Source organism: Pollachius pollachius (genome assembly GCF_949987615.1).
Source record: "Pollachius pollachius genome assembly, chromosome: 3".
NCBI lineage: Eukaryota > Metazoa > Chordata > Actinopteri > Gadiformes > Gadidae > Pollachius > Pollachius pollachius.
The window spans coordinates 49,461,717-49,484,216 of record NC_136936.1 but is presented as its reverse complement, the minus strand read 5'-3'; the positions used below and the strand labels follow the sequence as shown (position 1 = coordinate 49,484,216).

The 22,500-nt window shown below is 46.5% G+C and overlaps 3 protein-coding genes across 6 annotated transcripts in view; 2 read left to right on the top strand and 1 right to left on the bottom strand.

Moving 5' to 3' along the window:
* The window catches only part of osbpl6 (oxysterol binding protein-like 6), a 40,855-nt gene extending 36,487 nt beyond the window's left edge, over window positions 1–4,368 (bottom strand). For all 4 annotated transcript variants that reach the window (XM_079731939.1, XM_079731940.1, XM_079731942.1 and 1 more), the window contains exon 1: window positions 4,111–4,368. The gene's annotated coding sequence lies outside the window, so the exon portion shown is untranslated. The remainder of the gene's footprint in view (window positions 1–4,110) is intronic.
* A 1,781-nt stretch (window positions 4,369–6,149) lies between these two features.
* LOC307072597 (cytochrome c-like) lies at window positions 6,150–8,483 on the top strand. Its single transcript, XM_079731958.1, has 3 exons — window positions 6,150–6,261; window positions 7,084–7,260; window positions 7,841–8,483. The coding sequence occupies exons 2-3, from the start codon at window positions 7,089–7,091 to the stop codon at window positions 7,984–7,986; spliced, it is 318 nt and encodes a 105-aa protein (XP_079588084.1). The 5' UTR covers window positions 6,150–6,261; window positions 7,084–7,088; the 3' UTR covers window positions 7,987–8,483.
* A 1,172-nt stretch (window positions 8,484–9,655) lies between these two features.
* The window catches only part of pde11a (phosphodiesterase 11a), a gene marked incomplete at both ends in the record, with an annotated part of 14,091 nt that continues 1,246 nt past the window's right edge, over window positions 9,656–22,500 (top strand). The window contains 5 exons of the mRNA XM_079733851.1: window positions 9,656–10,447; window positions 11,802–11,960; window positions 19,843–19,932; window positions 20,982–21,122; window positions 21,782–21,846. Coding sequence (XP_079589977.1) covers window positions 9,656–10,447; window positions 11,802–11,960; window positions 19,843–19,932; window positions 20,982–21,122; window positions 21,782–21,846 — 1,247 coding nt within the window. The remainder of the gene's footprint in view (window positions 10,448–11,801; window positions 11,961–19,842; window positions 19,933–20,981; window positions 21,123–21,781; window positions 21,847–22,500) is intronic.

The window sequence follows — 22,500 nt, the reverse complement described above, 5'->3', positions numbered from 1 at the left end:
CGTTCGTGATGTTAAAGTCAAAGTCATCAGACAGGGACACAACAGACCAGACCAAATTGTCTGAATTTTAGCCTGTCTTTACACCAAACATCTGCTCTCTTCAGGCTGAAATATGTGTGTGTGTGTGTGTGTGTGTGTGTGTGTGTGTGTGTGTGTGTGTGTGTGTGTGTGTGTGTGTGTGTTGGGGGGTGGGGGGGGGGGGGGGGGGTGTTGTGCTACATTCCTCCCTGATTTCACCCTCAAGTTGCCAAGGGGCTTCCCACCTTTGTTCAGCTCTGAGGTCAGATTAACCGAGCCTTCTTAAGACGGGGGCAGAGCGAGCCCTAAAAGACGCTGTGTTCCGAGCAGAATCGTGAGGTGCTGTGTGCGTTCCCCCCAGATGTCTGCTACCACAACAGTCAGTTAGCTTGTTGAGGTTCCCGCTTCTCTAAACCTTGACAAAGACCGGCCTGTGCCTTAGCCCCGCCCCGCTCTGGGGCTCTAGTACCCTTAGTGGTGAGGAACTGGCCTCCTATTCCGATCAGTAGTAGATAGTGAAAGCAAGCATGTTTAAACCCTTTATAGCCGTTGGTATATCGACGTTGTAACTTTACAGCGAGGAATAAAGATAAGTTCAGTGTTGGTCTTTCTTATTTCCTGTAAACCAAACTAGTTGATGTGGTTCTGGGATGATAGCTAGCTTTGTTGTATACAGGGAATGGGTTAGCCTAGCGATTGTTAGGGCTTGGCCCTTGTTTCTATGAACATCCTAACTGTACTGACAGTGATATATTGTTTCTCCTTCTTCTAACAAATGTACTTTGTTGTAAGTCATAAGTCGCTTTGATAAAAGTGTCTGCTAAATGCCTTGAAACTAAATGTAAATATAGTTTTTTGGCAAAACATTATTTCCTGTAACTTATTTCCTGTGATGACTAGTTGATGTGGTTCTGGGGTTGACAGGTGTTAGATTCTGAATGGCCACAAGGCTAGCACACAATGCTTGCTCGCATAAGTCACGGTGCATTAAAAAGCTGCCCGTTTCCAGAGACCACCAATAACACACCGTGCCGCTGCGGAAACGCTCTCTGGACATTCTTCCAAAGCCTCGACTCTGTGAGACGAACTGACAGCTGACAATATGGCGCCACTTCAACAAAAGGCCTGTCTATCTCACCAAGCTAACGAGCCGCTAGTTTACACTACATGGCCCCAAACCAAAAGACTTCGCTAGAACGACGGGTTGAAATCATAGTTCACTTAATAAGAGCATATTGGTGGGGAGAGGTTTCTCCCGGGGAGCCTGGTCTGATGAACCGACGATGCGGTGGACTGTATCGCCGGACGGGACAAGGTGGCTCGTTACTCCTGGTGACCCCGCGCTGTCAGAGACCCATAGAGCCGTAATGAAACAGTAATCAGCACATCTACTCCGACGGGACGGTGTTAATTATCCCCAGCAGGACGCCGAGGTCGGAAGAAACCGAAAAGCACATTCCAGTTCCCAAAACAAATACACTTAAGCAACAAAAACGACAACGACAGAGGCTATTGCTGTTGTGCGTACTTTGTTGATTAAAGGATCAAACTGTTGGCGTTACACGGTTGGTGAATCCCATGTTATGATAGGTAATCTGCTGGGCGGGATACATTCCCTTTCTGTTGTGTTGATGACCGGGAGTGTAATGGGATCTGCTCTGGGACCAGTGTTGTGATGCGATACAGTACACTCTGAAGCCAGGAGGGGCCAGGTTGCATCAACATTTTAGAATGATGTAATGATGACTTAATAACACACTGGATACACCGATCAGTGTGAACCACGGGCTCATTAAAGGCAAGTAGCAGAGTAGTAGTTCTACACAGCAGTAGTTTATAGTTCCATGGTGTATTAGGTGAAGTCAATTCCAGGTAATTGATAATCAAGCATTTAAAAGAAATCCATGAATCCTTAAACCTTTTACTCTAATGCCTGCTGCCAGATATAATGTATATCCGACACAAATATTTCACACAGCGAATGTTATATTGTGATCCAAATATTATGTAAGCATAACAAAACAACAAGCATAACATAACAAATGAAAGTCTCAATTTAACACTGTTGTACCTAGATTATGAGACATTGACTGACTTCATGACAACAGGGCTGGGGATGTTAACCCAACATGTTGCGGACATCACCGTAACATGAGCAGCGAAACGCAATGTTGAAAGGTTGGGAAATCGTTTTTTCTTAACGTCCCTCACAGAGACCGATCCCTTAGTCTCGGAACGCAGCGCAACCCCTAAACCCAAAAGCCCTGGCTGGAGGAAGCGGTCGATTCGGACGACTGGGAGTCGGATCAGTCGTGATCTGGGGTGATTTGGATCCAAGAGGACGCAGTGCAGAGTGTGGACGTTGTAAATGACTCGGTTGGAGGACAGGTGCAGTGAACCTGGGCGAGGAACAGGGCTTCAGCAGACGGCTGTACACAGCATCGACCGCGCGGCCCCACAACAACAGTTCGCCCCGCCAGACCCTGGCTGATGCATAATAGAGGTGGACCAACAGAGGCCACCTCCCGGGGTCAGGTTACATGTTTGTCTCTAATTCACTGGCGGCTAATGATGCATACATTAATACAGGCTTAATATAGACCACAGCGGTCGATGGGAGTTGTTTGTATGCAGCTTTGACAGAACGCAGATGTGCAACGTGTGAGATGTACGGACCTGTGACAGAATGATATGGGACCATATCTGAGGTCGCACTGCAATGTTTGAGACATTTAAAAGCAAATTGAAAACTTAACAGGCTAATGTAAGTGTTTAATGAAGGGAATTGAAGGCCAAACCTAGAATAGGCCTATTGGGTTGTGTCTGCTTTCTTTACATGGGTCATAAAGATGTGGTGACTCATATCGTACAAGCTAATGATCCAAAAAGAGGAAATAGCCAAAGTAAGTTAACCATGATCATATCGCTATGACATATATATTACTGAGGCATAGTGTTATCTTAACTCCCAATGTGGTGTTTCAGCAGAGTTCAATGAGATTTAGCCGGGCTGATATTGATATTAACTGCTAATGACCCTACCAGCATACTCTATTACCTAGAAAGTACCAGTGGCTTGGTAGCAGTCGACTCTGAAACCAATAACCAGTGGCAAGGATGTGTTTAAAGCTGGGATCATTCAACTAAATAACAGTGCTTTCACCAAGTTAAAAAAATTAAGAATTGCAAATGTCCCGTGTTGAGTAAACGGGGACATGTTCAGTAGGAGGATCTCAGAGGCCTCGATCAGACCATCAATCCTGCTGCAGATCAAAGCCAGGCTTCAACAGAAAGGCGGCCACTGAGTTAGCGCAAAACCATTCCACTTCCCAGTCCACTCTCCTGCTGGTTAATTTATAGGGACCAAGTCTATTTAAAACCCCTGCAAAGTCAATCACTGACCTTCACTTAAATAACACAAGAACAGAATTAAAAATATGTTTAAAACGTCTTCACATTCGGCTCTACTTTGTATCCTCAGGATCGTTTTAAGGGGAAACAAGCGACCCTGTGCTAATTACGTAGACAGAGCCGGAGGGAGCGCGAGAGAGCAGCTAATTATGAATAATAGCACGTTAATTACCAATTAACAAACGTGACCAAACATGATGTGAAAAAAAAAGATGTCAGTGACGCATTACACGCGATGTGGCTTCTATCAAAGTCACCGATTGGCTGGCAGCCCCCAGCCTCGCCGTGTCCCTTCAGTCCGGCCTGCTCCGTAGGTTTCATAACTCTGCGTTATGAATTACACCATAAATGAACGTGTTCGGGGTCACTGAAAACCCACCGCGACGCTTCCTCATCCTGACTATCCTCATCCAGCCGCAGCAGCAGCAGCAGCAGCAGCAGCAGCAGCAGCAGCAGCAGGCCGGGCTATCCGTAGCAAGGTGGTCATGTCTGACTGGTCCTCGGTGATTCATTGATGATGCAAATACAATGGGGATGAGATGCTCGGCTAGAGCAGCCCGGGAGATGGTTTGGAGCGGTCGTTCTGCGTCAATGCGTTACGCACGCCACCGTGCGTGTGTGACCTTTTGTTTACGCGTGTGGGTGAGAATGGCAGGTGTGTGTGATCGAGATGTGCCTTACCACAGATTGGATAGAAGGACCATGTCTTTGGGATTCTTGGCGCAGGAAATAATTGAAGGTTCCCCCTCTCTCCCTCTCCCTCTCTCTCTCTGAACTAGACCAGAGATTCCCACCGTCGGCGGTTTCACAGCAAAACGTCGTTCGTGGAGCCCACAGCAAACATCCTCCTTGAAATGTATAAAGAGCCTATAGTGGCCTATTCTAGAACATTATGGAAAGTCAAAAAAGTGCTGTGGTGGCCCGTTTCCTTAAATGCAGCCTATGATGCTCACCGTTCTGCGCTCAGAACGCTCCTCCCTGCAGCAAGAACGGGGTCTGAGCGGGAAGGAACCACCGGGCTGGATCAAAGAGAGATCGGACCACGGTGATCTGGAAAACCCGGGGATGGATTCAAAGAGTGGTCGCTTTTCTAGCATTTTCCGTACGGAGGGGAGGAGCTTTTCGGTCGTTGTACTGCTGAACTGCATGGGAAAGCGCTCTGTTATCCCTTGGATAACAAGAAATGGATAGATTTATTAGCTTCATCAGTTTGTGTCTGTTTAAGAAATTCTGTAAAACGACCATAGTTACCAAACATACCAAATAGGATGGACTGCCCTCTAGTGGTTCCAAGTGTCTTATTTTTTATTTTTGTTGTATTTTTTTATTTTAGTAAATAAAAGGTGTTGGAACATTATCACAGTTTTAGATTTTATTTTATCAGATGTAATAATAATAATAATAACAATAATAATAATAATAATAATAATAATAATAATAATAATAATAATATGAACATCATAAAATAACTAATATTCGCAATAAACAGACCAAGATGCAGTCGTCACCAATATGAGCTTGTCATTTCCATAGCTCGGCAATGGAGTAAATATATGATATTCCGATAGACATATAATGACTTATGTGACATGTAATATACCATAGCAGCACAGTCACAGTGATTGTGTTTGTGGCTTCCGGTTTAGTATTATGAGTGTCCGTTTTGACACTTACCCCCCTCCCCCCATACACACACACACACACACACACACACACACACACACTCACACACACACACGCACACACACACACGCACGCACACACACACACACACGCACGCACACACACACACGCACACACACGACCGTTGCTACAATTTAAAACAGAAACGTTGTTTAAAGCTTATTGTAATAACACAAATATGCTCACTTTAAAGCATTTGAAAATAAACGTGCATTTTAACCAATCAAATCCAATTGCCATAATAAGTCATTATTAAATACTAAATCAATGCAGTCCAAAGTTAACAAACCACATGACCAGGCTGGAAGTAATGGATGACGTGAGATGACGTCAGGGAGACCCGGAAGTTTGCTGATAAATTAGCTAAAAAAGCACTGGAATTAGATTGGATAGAATTAACAGATATTCACATTCCATTGGCAAAGGTGATGCTATATCATTAATTAAATTAGAGGTTATGTTAAGGTGGCAAGATGAATGGGAGTCAGCGAGTTCAGCAAGATACTACCACAGGAACCAGAGCAGTGTTGGAGGGAAAAGAATCTCCTCAAAGGGGCCAAACAGACATGAAGAAGTTGTAATAACAAGGTTGAGATTAGGTCATACTGGACTTGCTTCCACTCTAGCAATAATAGGGGAAAGTAATGGTGTATGCTGTGAGTGCAAAGTTGTAGAGGATTTTAATCATGTTTTATTTAACGGTAAGAAATTTGACCAGCACAGGCAGAAATGGAAAGAACTGGATGAAGAAAATGACATTCACAATATTTTACAGGAGCAAGGGACAAAGAAGCAGGTATTTTGTTATGTATCTTAAGGATACTGAACTAATTAGAATAATTTAACCGTAATATATATATATTATTATTCATTTATTTATTTTGTTAGTTTATTTATTTAATTTTTGTTTTGCTTGTATGATTTTTCTCTGAATTTTTTTTTATGATTTAAAGTATCATTTGCAAACGTCCTTGTTTCAAACTCCTGTGTAGTAGTCCAGTAGGCGGCGGTATATAGTGAATAGCTATGATCCGTCATTAAACAGAAGAAGAAGAAGAAGAAGAGATCCGGAAGTGCGGAATTACACCGGTTACGGAACAGAGTTTAAGTTTCCGAAGTTTGCCGATCAGAACTGATCCCACACACACGGTAAGAAGTTGTTGCTCTCAAGGAACATTATTGTCTTTAATGCTTTCTTTCTTTGTTGATTTTACTAATTACTACTTCAATAAGTGTTTATAAGTGTTCCGTTTTGCGTAACTACTAATGAAACATTGTCGGAGATTTTAATTGGATCCACACCCGGTTAGTCATTGGAAATGTTAATAAATACTTAACTATTAAAAGCATAGACATATTGACTCAATATGTATTTGTATGATATATCTTATGTATTCATTTTTCTTAGATGTTCTTACCAGTTTTTCGAACTTTAACTTGTGCGGATATGATCACTGTGCTTTTATGTGATTCTTTTTGTGTGTTTTGTGTGAAAAATGGCCGATCACAGGCAAATCCAGTAGACTTGGAATAGGCGTTTGTGTTACAATATTATCATTAGGCCTCATTAAGAAGTCGTTTCACCTTAAAGATACCTGTGGGAAAAAACGTTGCGCAACCACAGAAGTGGTCAGACGAGGTCACTACACCCAGGTTATGAAACCCAGAGGCTGGTGTAACATTTCATAAGGAATGCAGTGTTCCCTCCTGTTTGTTGAGGCTTGTGCAAAGATGAATGTAGGGACAGCACTCTGTTAGGGGCTTGTGCTAAGCTTTATTTATTAATGCAGCGACTATCAAGTAGTTACCATAACTTAAGCAATATGTAAAATGACTTGTGTTTCGATTACATAATAAGCCGTGCTTTTCATACTGGAATCTATGTTTATAAAATAAAAAAACGTACAAGCCACTAACTGTCGTTTTTCATGTAGTTATATAACGTTTAAAATAATGTTTTCGTTGTTACAGAAACCATGCCTGCCGACATTGCCAAGGGAAAGAAGTCTTTTGTCCAGAAGTGTGCCCAATGCCACACAGTAGAAAATGGTGGGAAGCATAAAGTCGGGCCAAACCTCTGGGGTCTTTTTGGGCGGAAGACGGGGCAGGCGGATGGCTACTCGTACACAGACGCCAACAAGAGCAAAGGTAAACGAGGAGGATCAGATTTATGTTTGGAAATTCATATTTAGGTCATTCAGCTGATGCTTTTAGTCCAAAGGAACTTGAAACAATTCACGCATTCACCGATGAAGGGAGCAGTTAAGGTGAGGTGTCTTGCTCAGGGACACTCAGATAGGAGGCGCCGGGGATCGAACTAGCAACCCTCCGGTTTCCTCCTGGATATTAGATCCATCCAGTCATGCCTTCAAATCCAGGCTAAAAACCCACCTTTAATTACCGGTCTCCTTTGTTCCCTAACCCTGTACTCCTGCCCATTCTTTGTTGTGGGCCCTGATTTTGAAGGTTTATGTTGATATAATTATGACTTTTGGTCCAATGTGTTTTTTAATTCATTTTGTCATTTTAGTTATACACTGTACAGCGCTTTGGTCAGTTTATGCTGTGTTTAAATGTGCTTTATATATTAAATTGACTTACTTACTACAAGTCAACCCTCTCCACTGCCTGATCTCCTAGCGCCTCATAGTAGCGATTGATTTAGAGGAATCCATGTTGGTGTTTGTGGTGTCGGCTTCATTCCCTTAAAAAACAAAATGTCCCCTAGGAATCACCTGGGACGAGGACACGTTGATGGTGTACCTGGAGAACCCCAAGAAGTACATCCCAGGAACCAAGATGATCTTCGCCGGCATCAGGAAGAAGAGCGAGCGAACCGACGTCATCGCCTACCTGAAGTCCGCCACTTCATAATGGCGTCCGAGACCGTTGACCTACAATGTTCTTTGTCCTGTTGTTACTGCATGGGCTGTTACTAGTTCTACCGGTGGTGGGCAGCCATTTTAAGAATCTACCGATATTCCTTTTTTTATTCACTGGGTTCCTTTTTTAGATTTCCTACGTGTGGGGCAGGGGCTGACGTGTCCGTTACCTGAATGCAGCATCTCCGGCCTTTGGCGTTCTATTGCACAGCTGTACCTGTTACTTCTTATGTTGAGTGAGACCAAAGCCCTGGTTCTGTTGGGTATTTTTTTAGGTGTTTTTCTACATATATATTTACGTTGTTTATTCATCACTGTTCTGAGGGGCCAAAAAGCTGTATTTTTATATTCTAGTGCAATGCAACATATTTTTCCTCTGTTGTCAATGATTGATTTAATATCTCCTGAAAGTGCCTTGATAGGTTTCTGTAAGGTGTTTTAACACTAACTTAAGTCTACCATTCAAATAAAATACATTTCGTTAAGTGATTTTCTTTCATGGACAAACCTTACTCCTACCATTAAACAAAGATGTTTTCAATCGTCAGTTGACGGGTCCATGTGATGCAAGGAAACGTATGACTGAAATCAAGCATTCGAGGTCTGGTATTCAAGTCTAGTAAAAGTTGGAGTATAGCTCCATCTAGCGTTCTGAAGGAGCCACTGCAAATACTCTGCATCAGGTGCATATGTGATACGGCAGCCAATGAAATGTAAACGAGTAAAACAATTCAAATGAAGCCAGTGTAATTAAAACACCAATTGTATATATTTTACATTGCAATTTCCAATGCGTCCTGCATGATGGTAAGCTCTGCACAGATATGAAGGCCGGATAATGGTGATGTATCTAAAATCCATCCTACAAGCCATTCAACTGTATACATTAAATATGTATATAGCACAGGTAACAGAAATACTGTCTGCTCGGTCTTATCTATTACAATTACAATTAGGGCATTTGGCAGACGCTTTTATCCAAAGCGACTTACATCGGTTAATTAATTATCTTTCTTTGTACAGTGACGACCGCTGATGCTGCATATACTTTGACGCGCCGTTTAAAAGTAGGATATGTACACAAACACCAAAAGGCTGATCCTGTGTTTAGTTATTGTCTCCCACCGGTCGATGCTCTGAGAAGATGCGCCTTCTGTGTGATGACGTGCACGTCAGCATCCTCCAGCCAGTGTTGCCAGATTGGGCTGGAAATTTGGCCCAATCTGGCAACACTACCTCCAGCGCGCCGTTCGGCACCACCGTCATTTGCGCACAGAAGCTCTGCTCGACGGAGATGCTCCAGTCCAGAGTGGCTGAGTCGAGGAAAGAGTGACTGTCAAGGCTACAGGGGGATCGTATCTGGTTATATACTATGGATCTGCTGGATATGTTTCCTTGTGTTTTAATGATTCACGGCCCAAAGTGAGGAGATGTCAGAGGGAATATGCGGGCGCTTCGGAGAGTCTCCAGCAGCACCGCTCCCAATCACGGAGGTTGGGATCGTATCCGCGGGTCCTCCGCCGGAGGTATGCCTCTGAGGAAGTTGTGGTGTCAACGGATTCTCTACTTTGATCCCCGATGAGAGATGCTACGTGATAATTATCTAACTGTAACTTCATGGATTTGATGGTACTGACGTGACATCCAGCTGAAGTACAGACATGGCAATGTCCAACATGGTCTTCTCGGACGTGGAAACTTTTCTGGACACGCACCCGGAGTTATTCGAGGACTATTTAAACCGAAAGGGGAAGCAAAGCATGGTGGAGAAATGGCTCAAGACTCACCAGGCGAGCAAACCAACCGCGTCCTCCGCTCAGGTCGCCGCGGAACCGGAGAAACCGTACGCGCGTAAAGAGAGCTGGGCGAGCCGGGGCGACGGCGCCCAGAGGCGGGCGTCGCAGAAGGAGCTCCGCACGACATTCGCCCGGTCCAAGGCCATGAACTGCAACAGAACTTACGACGAGCACGTTAATACCCGGGCTCAGGAACCGCTGACGAGCATGAGGAGACGAGCGCTTCTCCGGAAAGCCAGCTCCCTGCCCCCGACCACCGCGCACATCCTCAGCGCCCTGCTGGAGTCCCGCGTCAACATCCCCCAGTACCCCTCCACCGCGGTGGACTTTAAGTACTACCTCAAGGAGCACAACGAGCGGGAGTTCTTCCTGGAGCTGGTGAAGGACATCTCGAATGATTTGGATATAACCAGTCTGAGCTACAAGATCCTGGTGTTTGTGTGCATAATGGTGGACGCGGACCGCTGCTCCCTGTTCCTGGTTGAGGGCTCGGCCAACAAGAAGACGCTCGTGTCCAAATTCTTTGACGTGCACGCTGGGATTACAATCTTACCTTCTTTGAGGAATTCCGACGAAGTGCAGGTTCCCTGGGGGAAAGGCATCATTGGATACGTGGCTGAGCACGGGGAGACCGTAAACATCCCTGATGCTTATCAGGTATGTCTGTCTGTCTGTCTGTCTGTCTGTCTGTCTGTCTGTCTGTCTGTCTGTCTGTTTGTCTCTCTCTCTCTCTCTCTCTCTCTCTCTCTCTCTCTCTCTCTCTCTCTCTCTCTCTCTCTCTCTCTCTCTCTCTCTCGTGAATTAGAGATGTATAGGAGCGCGATGGTGGTGAGTTGTTGAAACTGTTGAATTGTCGCGATGCAACTGTGCATCCATCGCATTTGGGCCACCTGTAGCCAGTGCAAATATCAAATGCCAGGAAAATCGAAACACAAAGGGAGTGCACTACACTACACCAGAACAGAAAATACATCTGGAGAATATGGTTGGAACGAGAATGCTCTTTTATATGTTTATGGTCGGCCTAGGCCTATTGCAGGTGTCACTAGGAACTCCCATTTCCAACTGCTACTGTTGCTGACTGTTTAACTGACACGACATGAATATATAATTTGGACACCTTCAAGCCTGTTTATGTGTTGTGTTGTGTAGCTGTTGTTGTTGACTAAGTAGGACCTGAAGAAGGCAGATTGAAACCACTAGCTGTCAGTTTTGACGGCAGCTGTAATACATTTGAATAATGTGTAATACATATATAATTTGGACACCTTCAAGCCTGTTTATGTGTTGTGTTGTGTAGCTGTTGTTGTTGACTAAGTAGGACCTGAAGAAGGCAGATTGAAACCACTAGCTGTCAGTTTTGACGGCAGCTGTAATACATTTGAATAATGTGTGATTTCTTAAACGTTATATCACCTTTACCTCATTGCATTTTGAATGTCAAGGCTACATAACATGTGTTCACTACATGCCGTGGAGTGTTATCCATTACTAAAGTCTTATCTGATCTATAGGCTACATAACATGTGTAGGCTACATAACAGGCTCCATGCAAAGACTAGGCCACATAACATGTGTAGGCAATATAACATGTGTAGGCTCCAATGACGTGTATAGTCTCCATGACATGTGGAGGCTACAAGTCATGTAGTATAGGCTCCATAACATGTGTAGCCTCCATAACATGTGTAGCCTCCATAACATGTGTAGCCTCCATAACATGTGTAGCCTCCATAACATGTGTAGCCTCCATAACATGTGTTGGCTACATAACATGTCTAGGCTTCATGACGTGTTGAATCCATACATTGTGTAAATGACATGACATGTAAAGTCTCCATAGCATGTGTAGCCCCCATAACATGTGTAAGTTCCATGCATTGTGTCAAGCGACATGACGTGTGTAGGCTCCTTCCATGAGTAGGTTACATGCTGAGCGCAGGCGATACGACCAGGGTGGGCCGTGACAATGTGTGTCTGCGCCGTGTGCCTCCTCTCCCACCGACGACAGGACCGCCGCTTCAGCGACGAGATCGACAAGATGACGGGCTACAAGACGCAGTCGCTGCTGTGCATGCCCATCCACAACAGCGACGGCGAGGTCATCGGCGTGGCCCAGGCCATCAACAAGAGCCCGGGCGGAGCCCTCTTCACCGAGGAAGACGAGAGGGTAAACCCCGGACTGTCAAACCCCCGACTGTCAAACCCCCGACTGTCAAACATCAGACTGTCAAACATCAGACTGTCAAACCCCCGACTGTCAAACCCCTACTGTCAAACCCCCGACTGTCAAACATCAGACTGTCAAACCCCCGACTGTCAAACCCCCGACTGTCAAACATCAGACTGTCAAACCCCCGACTGTCAAACATCAGACTGTCAAACCCTAGACTGTCAAACCCCCGACTGTCAAACCCCTACTGTCAAACCCCCGACTGTCAAACCTCCTGAACTATAATGCATACTATTGGGGAGCCCTGCTGGCTCACTGGGTATAGAGCGCGTACGATGAAGGCTCAGTCCTGATCGCAGCGACCCGGGTCAGGATCCCGCCCATGGTTCTTCTGCTGCATGTCCTCAATTCTCTCTCCCAGATCTTCCTTCCTATCTCACTCTATCATAAAGCATAAAAAATGCAAAAATAAATCTTCTTCTCATAAAAAATGAGTAAATGAACAGCTCCCGCTCTCGCGATGAACATGTATGGGCATGGATGCGGAAACAAACATTAAAGTTCACATGGTCGTGGAGGAGGGATGTGAGGAGGTAGGAAAGGTAGGGTCCATCTTATAAGCAGCATCAGACAGCAACTCTGCTGATAAGTACATATAAGATCAAGGAAAACCTGCTGTTCTCAATCACCATTGGGAAATGTTGAGTTCATCACAGCATGAGCGATTATATGATCTGTCACACAGTGAAAAATATACACATACAATGTACACATTACCAATTGCTATAGCTTTAATTGAAGAAAAACTAACATCATAGAGATGGAGAAGAAGTGGTTTATTTAAGATCTGGCCTTACTTATAACTTGGGAGCCCCCCTGACACCTGCACCTGCAAGAGCCGGCGATTGGTGTGAAACGCCTGCGGCTGTGTTTATGTGTTGTTTACAACACAGTCTGGTGTGTCCTTTCCCAGAGTGGCATTGCTTTGGCCTTCCATTGACCGCTGTTTGTATGTCCTCTCCGTCCCTGGAAGGAGGGACCCCCACTCTGGGTTCCTGCTCAGGTTCCCAGCGTGGTTATGGGGGAGATTATCCTACTTGATCTGGTGAGGGCCAGGGTTATGGGAGTGTCTAACCTGTGGCCTGTGAAGCCCTTTGAGACTGGGAGAGCGATTAAGGGCTGTACAAATACTGAGGACTTGAATTGACTTGGTTTACAGCCTTGGTTTACAATATAAAGTCTGGATTCAATTGTATGTTCATAATTTAGAAACTTAAATCGAATCGCACATTTTCAGAAGGCTTCACGCTGCATCAGCATCATGCTAATGCAGCGATGGCTGCGGCAGAACATGTCAGTGAGAACACCACGAGCAGCACGCAGCGACCAAGCAAGCAGAGGCCTCAGACGGCTCTGAACCGACAACAATAAACACAAACACTATGAAGCCACGCAGCCTTTCGTCTCTCCCACCGTAAAGTAACACCGCAATAAGAAGGCATTAGCGGGAGATAACGATTCAGCGGTATGAAAACGTACGGGGGTTTTCATATGCTTAAATCTCGTGGGATGGGGAAACACTTTATTGTTTTTAAATGCCACACGGCCTTAATTGCGTTGTGCGGTGGGGCTTCAGTATATCCTGCCGGGCGGAACTCCTTGGGGGAGATCACATGCTCCTAAAGCACGTGTGTAATTGCATCGCCTCATTATCTTCCATCGAAGGCAATTTAATTTATTTAACTTGGATCTGGTGACCCTCGTACGCTCCCTCAAGATCATTCTCTCGTCGTCATAATCTCTCTGTTTTTATGTTGTATGGGGTTCGTATTATTGTCTTTTTTAAGCAGCCTTTCCGTTGATGTGATGTCAAAGTCCCTCGGTGCGATTGTTGTTAAACACCTGATGTTTGCGATAAGAACAATCCTTAAAAATAAAATGCACACATGAGAACTGTGTAAAGCTTATTGCGTAGTGCATAATGAGAGTTCTATGTCAGACAGAAAAGGATTCGAACAAACGCAATGCATAATGCGTGCATATAGGTTTTTAATCTTATAATTATGAATGCTTCTCTTCATGATTCATCTGGTTCTCTATTGGCCAACTGAGCTGAGATATTTATTTTATTTCACACTTAACATCACTGCCGTGGTTTGGCTTGGCCCAGGTAGCAGCTGTGTCGTTTTGCACCATATATTTCCATTCCTTACTGTGTATAAATGTCTACATCTATAGTCCTCATTTTGTTTTTATTCTTCCAAAAACAAGATGCAATCCACACCCCGCCCCCCTCTGAGTGACAGCTAAATTAAACTAATCGGAATGAGCGAGTCTGTCTCATCCTGCCTTGCTTCAGGGTGTTGGAGTATGAACCGTGTTGCCATGTCATGGGAGAGCAACACCGCACAGCTGCCTGAGTCGAGTTATGTAAAGACCCCCCCCTTCCCCACTCCCCCCCAGCCTATGGTCGGCCCAATCAGACAGCTGGGTTTTTCCCATCTCATCTGAGCCAAAACAACAGATCCTAGTTCTTCCCATTGGTGACATTTACGTCAAAGCGATTTTCAGTTGATGCTTTCTTGCACCCAGAGCCGAGTGCAGAGATCTGAGTAATTAGCGGTCATATTCGGGCCCCCAGTGATCCTTATGGGGGGGGAAAATGGCCTCCTATTCCCCTTAGTTGTTGTTTCTTTATTGCCATTAAACATGATTCCAGTGATTCTGTTTTGTTTTAATGACCTACGAGGATGAGCCTGGGAACCAGACTAATCTCGCAAGCTCATGTTTCATTTGCTCTGCAGATAAGGTCTGGCTCCCCCCCACCCTATAAAAAGATTTCTGTCCGGTACGACGTAGACCGACCAATCACAACCGTTCATCCAATATGAGGCGGGAAAAATACGATGACGGTGCAAAGGATTTTCAGTTACAGAAAAGATGGCTGCCGGTCTGTTATCTATCAGGTATATTTTTACTAAAAGAAGAGCAAATGACTGCACTTTAAGCTATTGTTGAGAAGAAAGATGTATTTTGTTGCTCAGTGCTACGTCAGCCGTTTCCTCGCTGTGATTGGCTGTGGGCCTATCCAATTGCATCGATGCGATTTGGTCTGCGCCCATTGGTGACGCCCCTTGGAAATCTAAAATGAACAGAGAGGTTCCAGACTAATTTCAGTTTGCAATTCGTCTGGCGATTCCAGGCTAATCAAGGGTAGCCTAGCCATTGGTTCTCAGGCATGGCCGTATACAGGAAGAATCATGGATTTACCCCAAATTTGTAAACACTGAATCATGTGCCTTGAAATAACATAATAATCATAGTAACTGAAATGTCAGAGTGCCCGTATGAGTACCCAATGATCTTACTGTATCAGCAAACACCAGAAAAGGTCAAAGATAAAGAAGTAGAAGGAAGTTTGCCGACACCTAATTGCACCCAATTAACATGTTGTTCATTTTCTTGCACTATTTCTAGTTGTAAAGATAGCACTTATCCTACCTATCTTTTCACGTCTATTTTTTCAGTGTATTTGTTAGGGTTGCCAGAGTCACTCATCAGCTATTATTTAGTGAAATGCTCCATCTGTTTTGAGTTGGCTCTCTTTTTTTTCTGTGAGCTAATTCAGACTTTAGACAGCTCCTGGTTAGTTTCTACCAATCAGGGCATCTCTTCCCTGATTGGTTCGGGGAATCTATTTGGCCTGTCAATCACAGTTGGCTGAAAGCAACACTTCTCAATGGCGGTGAAACATAGCGTTTCTTTAGTCGCTTACTTTCAAAATCTTGCCCCCTCCACTCTTTTACTTACTCTCATTACAACTCTTGAATAATACCTAAAGCACGTTTAACTGAACGTTTTAAATGGCACACGCGGTCTCTGGCTTATTGTCTCCAGACCAGACCTTCAGCCGTAAGACCCTCAGCAGGTGTTGCGTAAGGCACAGGGTGACCGTATTGTTTATGTTGATAGAGGATCATTCATCACGACTAATTGGTTGCGCATTCTTTTTCAGCAGAACAAATTAGCTGGGATGAGCGATCCGTTATTACTGGGCAGCGCGGTGTCACGGAGGTGCTGTTAATTGACCGCGCTGTTTGTTACCGAGTCAGCTATGGTGTATGGGGTTAGTGTGGTGGAATGTACGCGAACTCTAATAAGGAGGGGATCAGTTGGGTTTTCTGTTATATTAAACACTGATAGACTTGCATTTCAGTATCTTTGGTCCTATTTTATATATTTCTTATCTATCTATCTATCTATCTATCTATCTATCTATCTATCTATCTATCTATCTATCTATCTATCTATCTATCTATATATATATATATATATATATATATATATATATATATATATATATATATATATTACCTATTTCAAATGTTGCTTTTGAAACACAGGACTCTTAATAGACTTACATTTCAGTATGCATTTCACTACCTATTTTGTATTTATTTATGTTTACCTATTTCAAATGTTGATTCTGAAACACAGGACTCTTTTAAACCCATAACCTCCATGAAGCTCTGTTCAATGCACTGCAAGCCCCGAAGCTGTTCCTCGCTTCAAAGGCTTCTTTTAAAGGCCTTCTAAAACAGAAACGTACGCCTTCTCCAAAAAATACTTTATTTATCTTGAGGGATTGAGCTGCCAGTGTTTGAGAGCGGACGAGGCGTTTAGACAGAGTTGTATGCAGAGAGCAGTGGTGTGACCGAACCGGGGCAGAACATGATGTCGCCCTGATGCAAGATGTTCCCCTCAGCCCTCACGCGGTCCCTCACGGTGCTACTGGCCCTGTGTAATGTTGTTCTCCAACAATTTAATTATTCATGTTTAATCGCAACCCCTCGATCACAGCATCGCCTCGTTTGATTCAGCATTCGTGAACTCTAGTGTAACAACAGTGTATACCCAACACAGCAACAGAGCCGGACGTTTTGCCTTACTGAATCTTTCTTTGCCGTGCTATTGTGGTTCTTAATTCATTCCGATGCATTTCACGACATATCGCAACGAAGCCATGAGTTAAAACCACCAGCCCAGCATTGGAGGGGCATAGCATGTGCATGCAGGCAGGCATCCGTTCACAACCTCTACTTACTCTTTTATTGAGTAAGTACAGTAATAAAAGGGAGAATTTTTACACTTATTCGATGGCACCACTATAAACGCAATCATTGCTAAATTAATATTGGGGGTGAGAAAGTGCAAGCAGGACACTTCTACGCAATATCCTATAATATATAATAATCCTATAACATCCAGAAGAAAGGGTGTCTGTATTCTGTATTGCTGCTGCATTCAATTGACTCTCCCCATATGCAGCCTCACCTGCAGTCACTTCTAATGCGTCTGCTTAGGCAGATGCAGCATGATCAACAACACAACCAAACAACAAACACAACAACACACCACCAGTTGCAGTGTGTCGGCATTAAGCAGCAGGTTTCCACCGCCTCGCTACACGTGTAACACACACAGGGCGTCGTGTTGGGGTTAGACGTTAGAGGACAGCTCGCCTCTCACTAGCCTCTGCTAGTGAGTCGTGTTATTAAAACCGCTCTTTACCGCTCAGTGCACAGGTCTCCGGGCTTGTTTGTACTGCGGCCCCGGTATAATGGCCCCGGCTGACAGGACGTAATTAGAGCGAGCAGCGATGTCTCTCCGACCGCTCGTTCCACGGGCGGATCCATAGCCGAGTCCCCTAGGTCCGTCCGCCTAATGAAGCGGCTCCTGCCGGGACTATCGACGGCCGCAGCGGCGGCTCCGCACCGCAGCGCTATGAGAGAATTCCAGGGAAGAGGAACTGGGAAGGGCTTTGTGTGTGTGTGTGTGTGTGTGTGTGTGTGTGTGTGTGTGTGTGTGTGTGTGTGTGTGTGTGTGTGTGTGTGTGTGTGTGTGTGTGTGCGTGCGCGCGCGCGTGTGTGTGCGCGCGTGTGTGTGTGTGTGCGTGTGTGAGCTTTCCGTTTTATATATTTTTTTTATTCCAAGAGAGACAGTCCTCGTGCATTCGGAGGAGAGTGTATTTGTAACGGAGAGTGTCGCGGAGAGTTTGTGTGCTGGGGGTGACAGAGTGACTTGTTTACTTGACTCGTTAGTTGCGGGATGGCGTTGTGTCAAGTGATGCATTATGTAAGAGGTGGTTTATAGAATTTAATATGACGCGGAGGCGGGGCCGTGTTGCTCTGTTTTGATTTGAGTTTCTCAATTACTTTACTTTTTCGTTGAACAGTGATCATTAATAATTCATTCGTTCATTCATACAGTAATGAAATGTGGTTCTATATATATATGTATCTGTCTATGTGAGCCAAATGAAATATGGTGTATTATATACTGTGTGTGTGTGTGTGTGTGTGTGTGTGTGTGTGTGTGTGCGTGTGCATGTCTGTGTGTGTGCTAAATATATACAGACCGTGATACACACCAATTCTATATGCCAATATTAATAGTATGTGCGTGCGTGTGTGCACACGGCGTGTGTGTGTGTGTGCGTGAGCCGTGCTAGTGTGTTAGTGCGGGTGCATGTCAGTGTGTGTGCTAAATATGTTTAGACCCTGATACACACTCTTCCAATTGTATATGCCATTATTCACAGTGTGTGCGTGTGTGCACCCATGTGTGTGCCTGGGTTTAATATATATAGGCCTCAATACACACACTCGTCCATCTATGCCACGCTCTACATGTCCAGTGAAGGCGGTTCCATGCGTTGCGCTGCGTCTCTGATGCCTTATCTCTCGGCCCAATGCGAATGAGACCCCTCAGTATCTGCGGCTGCAGCCGAGCCCCTCCTCATTCATGCATTGTGGAGAGCTTTCCTTCCTCCTGGACCTTGCTGTCCCACGGGCGGGCTGGTAAATATTAGCCAGTGTGAGTGTGTGTGTGGGGGGGGGGGGGGGGGGGGGGGATTGCATTGTTGACACCATCGGCCCGATGCTAAAGATAGCTGTAGCGTCACAGAAGGGGTGGAGTGTGGAAGCAAAGAACCTAAATTGTATTGATTCCTCGTCGTGGAGTCAGAGGCCCCCCAGATTGGCCCCTTAGAGGCAGGGGCCCGGGGCCGCGGGGAACCCAACCCCCAACCCCTGACCCCCACAGAATGACACCTCTTCAGCGACGCACTGTGGAGCACACAGGGGCCCCGAGTCGCTGTACGTTATGGCTCGGCGGTGCTCATGAACAATACGACATCATAATCATCAATATTCAATGAGGCAGCGCCCGGGAGTTATTTTTGTATTATTGGACAAAAGAAGCGGTATAATCAAACGGGAAACGGCGTACGGATCAATTGTTGGCCCGGAGGCGCTCGTGGTCAAACCCCGCCGTGGAACGGCAAAGTGTCAACTGAATTGATGAAGTTGTCCTGGCAATTCATGTTTCTAATGGAAGGCTATTTTTTCCTTGTTTAAAAATAGGTGCAATCTAAAATTTCCATCAAGAGCCCTTAGAGTGCCGTCTAGTTTCTGTTTGCGTCCGTGTTCGCTCGCAGACCTATGAATATTCAAAGCGCTTTTACGTCTTTACGTCTCTCATTCATAAAAGGCCTTATTATAACATCAACCAACCACCTCTAAAGGGGACATATTATACCACCAGGTGTTGGTGTGATTTAAAAATCCGCCTCTTCTGACATCACAAGTGGTTGGTCCCGCTAGATGTGTGCTGGATAGACCGGTCCACCAGCCTACCCAGTGGACTGTAGCAAACGTTGCTCATCCATCCGTCATACCTCTAGGTGGACACGCCCACTTGTGATGTCAGAAGAGGCAGGTTTCAACACGTTTGTGACGGCTAATCGCGCTCACAACACACTGGTGGCGTAATAAGTCACCTTTCAGTAGAAGGCAGCTCACCCCTGATGTCCCCACAGGTGCTCCAGATGTACCTTCCCTTCTGTGGGATCGCCATCTCCAACGCCCAGCTCTTCGCCGCCTCCAGGAAGGAGTACGACAGGAGTCGGGTAAGGGGCACGCATCCCATCACACGACCAGCCAGCCCCCACCCACGTTCCCCCCCTCCATCGCTGGGATCAGCATTCCCTCCGTCCGCGCCCGCTGCTGACAGCGAGGCAAAGTATTGATCAGCAGGAACATACTTGCTGCCACTGCAGTGTGTCTGTGTGTGTGTGTGTGTGTGTGTGTGGGGGGGGGGCTCTAAATCAGACGGGGAACATCTACACAGGCACTAATGCATGTCAGCCATTGATCTCTGGTCGGAGACAACGTCATGGGACTGATCACTGTGAGGGAGAATGGAGGAGGAGGGGGAAGAGGTGGAGGAGGAGAAGGAGGAAGAGGTGGAGGAGGAGGGGGCGGAGGAGGAGGAGGAGGTGGAGGAGGAGGGGGCGGAGGAGGAGGAAGAGGTGGAGGAGGAGGGGGCGGAGGAGGAGGAAGAGGTGGAGGAGGAGGGGGCGGAGGAGGAGGAGGAAGAGGTGGAGGAGGAGGAGGAGGAAGAGGTGGAGGAGGAGGGGGCGGAGGAAGAGGTGGAGGAGGAGGAGGAGGAAGACGCTGAGGAGGAGGGGGCGGAGGAGGAGGAGGAGGTGGAGGAGGAGGAGGAGGAGTGGGAGGAGGTGGAGGAGGAGGAGGTGGAGGGGGAGGAGGGGGAGGGGGAGGAGGGGGGAGGAGGAGGGGGAGGAGGTGGAGGAGGTGAAGGAGGAGGAGGGGGAGGAGGTGGAGGGGGAGGAGAAGGAGGTGGAGGAGGTGGAGGAGGAGGAGGGGGAGGAGGTGGAGGGGGAGGAGGAGGAGGAGGAGGAGGAGGTGGAGGAGGAGGAGGAGGAGGAGGTGCAGGAGGAGGAGGTGGAGGAGGGGGAGGAGGTGGAGGAGGTGGAGGAGGAGGAGGGGGAGGAGGTGGAGGGGGAGGAGGAGGAGGAGGAGGAGGAGGAGGTGGAGGAGGAGGAGGAGGAGGAGGTGCAGGAGGAGGAGGTGGAGGAGGGGGAGGAGGTGGAGGAGGAGGAGGTGCAGGAGGAGGTGTAGGAGGAGCAGGAGGTTCACCCTGCCCCCTGGTGGCCAGGCCCTGCTGGAGGTGGTGAACGACCTGTTTGAGGAGCAGACGGACCTGGAGAAGATCGTCAGGAAGATCATGCACCGCGCCCAGACGCTGCTCAAGTGCGAGCGCTGCTCCGTGCAGCTCCTAGAGGACATCGAGTCCCCGGTACACACACACACACACACACACACACAGGCACACACACACACACACACACACACACACAGGCACATACACACACACACACACACACACAAACACACACAGGCACACACACACACACACACACACACACACACACAGGCACACACACACACACACACACACACACACACACACACACACACAGGCACACACACACACACACACACACACACACACACGCACACACACACACACACACACACACACACAGGCACATACACACACACACGCACACATACAAACATACATACACACATACATACATAAGTACATACACACACATGCATGCACACACATGAACACGCACACACACATGCACTCGCACACACATACAAACACACTCACATACACGCACGCACATGCAAACAAACGCGCGCACACACTAACATTCACATAGCCATGTGCACACACACACATAAATGCACTAACACACATTCACATACCCATGTACACACACAGATAAACACGCATACATTCACATACACATGAACACCCACGCACGCACAGCCACACATACGAACACACACACACACACAAACACGCACATGCACGCGTCCCTGTAGGTCAGCCGTGTGTGTTGGCCCCAGGTGAGCACCTCCTGGTCATGTGACCCTCTGCAGGTGGTGAAGTTCACCAAATCCTTCGAGCTGCTGTCGCCCAAGTGCAGCGCAGACACCGAGAACAGGTACGGTGGGAGGTGAGCTTCACACACACACACACACACACACACACACACACACACACACACGCGCACACACACACAAACACAAACAGATAGCTTTTTGAACAGTGGCTCCACACGTGATTGACACACCTGATCCGGGATAGCCTCTCAGCAGTAGCGCGGCCCGGTGAACGAGAGCTGGGCGTTGTGGCGTCCTTTATGGACGGAGACGGGGCGGTAGAAGGCCAAAGACAGATTCTTCTCATCCGGCGTCGACCGTAGCCCACATGGTCGCTTAAAGGCGCCGGCCTTGGCAGCGATAACTGCAGTGGTCGTGAATATGACGCAATATCACAGAAAGGCTAGTTATAGTGTACTATAATCCAATCCCATCTGAGGCTGTATGTCTCACCAGGTGAAGTGGGGCTGTTGCTGCTATGTGTTGCTGTTAGGATGCACACACTGGCTGTGTGTGTGTGTGTGTGTGTGTGTGTGTGTGTGTGTGTGTGTATGTATGTGTGTGAGTGTGTGTGAGTGTTTGCAGCATGGAAAGCAGTTGGGAGAGTGATCCATTGTGCGCTGCCTTGACTATCTCTTATAAAACCCATACGAGGCAAAGCAGGATGCCGCAAGAGAGACACTTGTGACTGTATGAATAAACGTGACGTCAAAGGC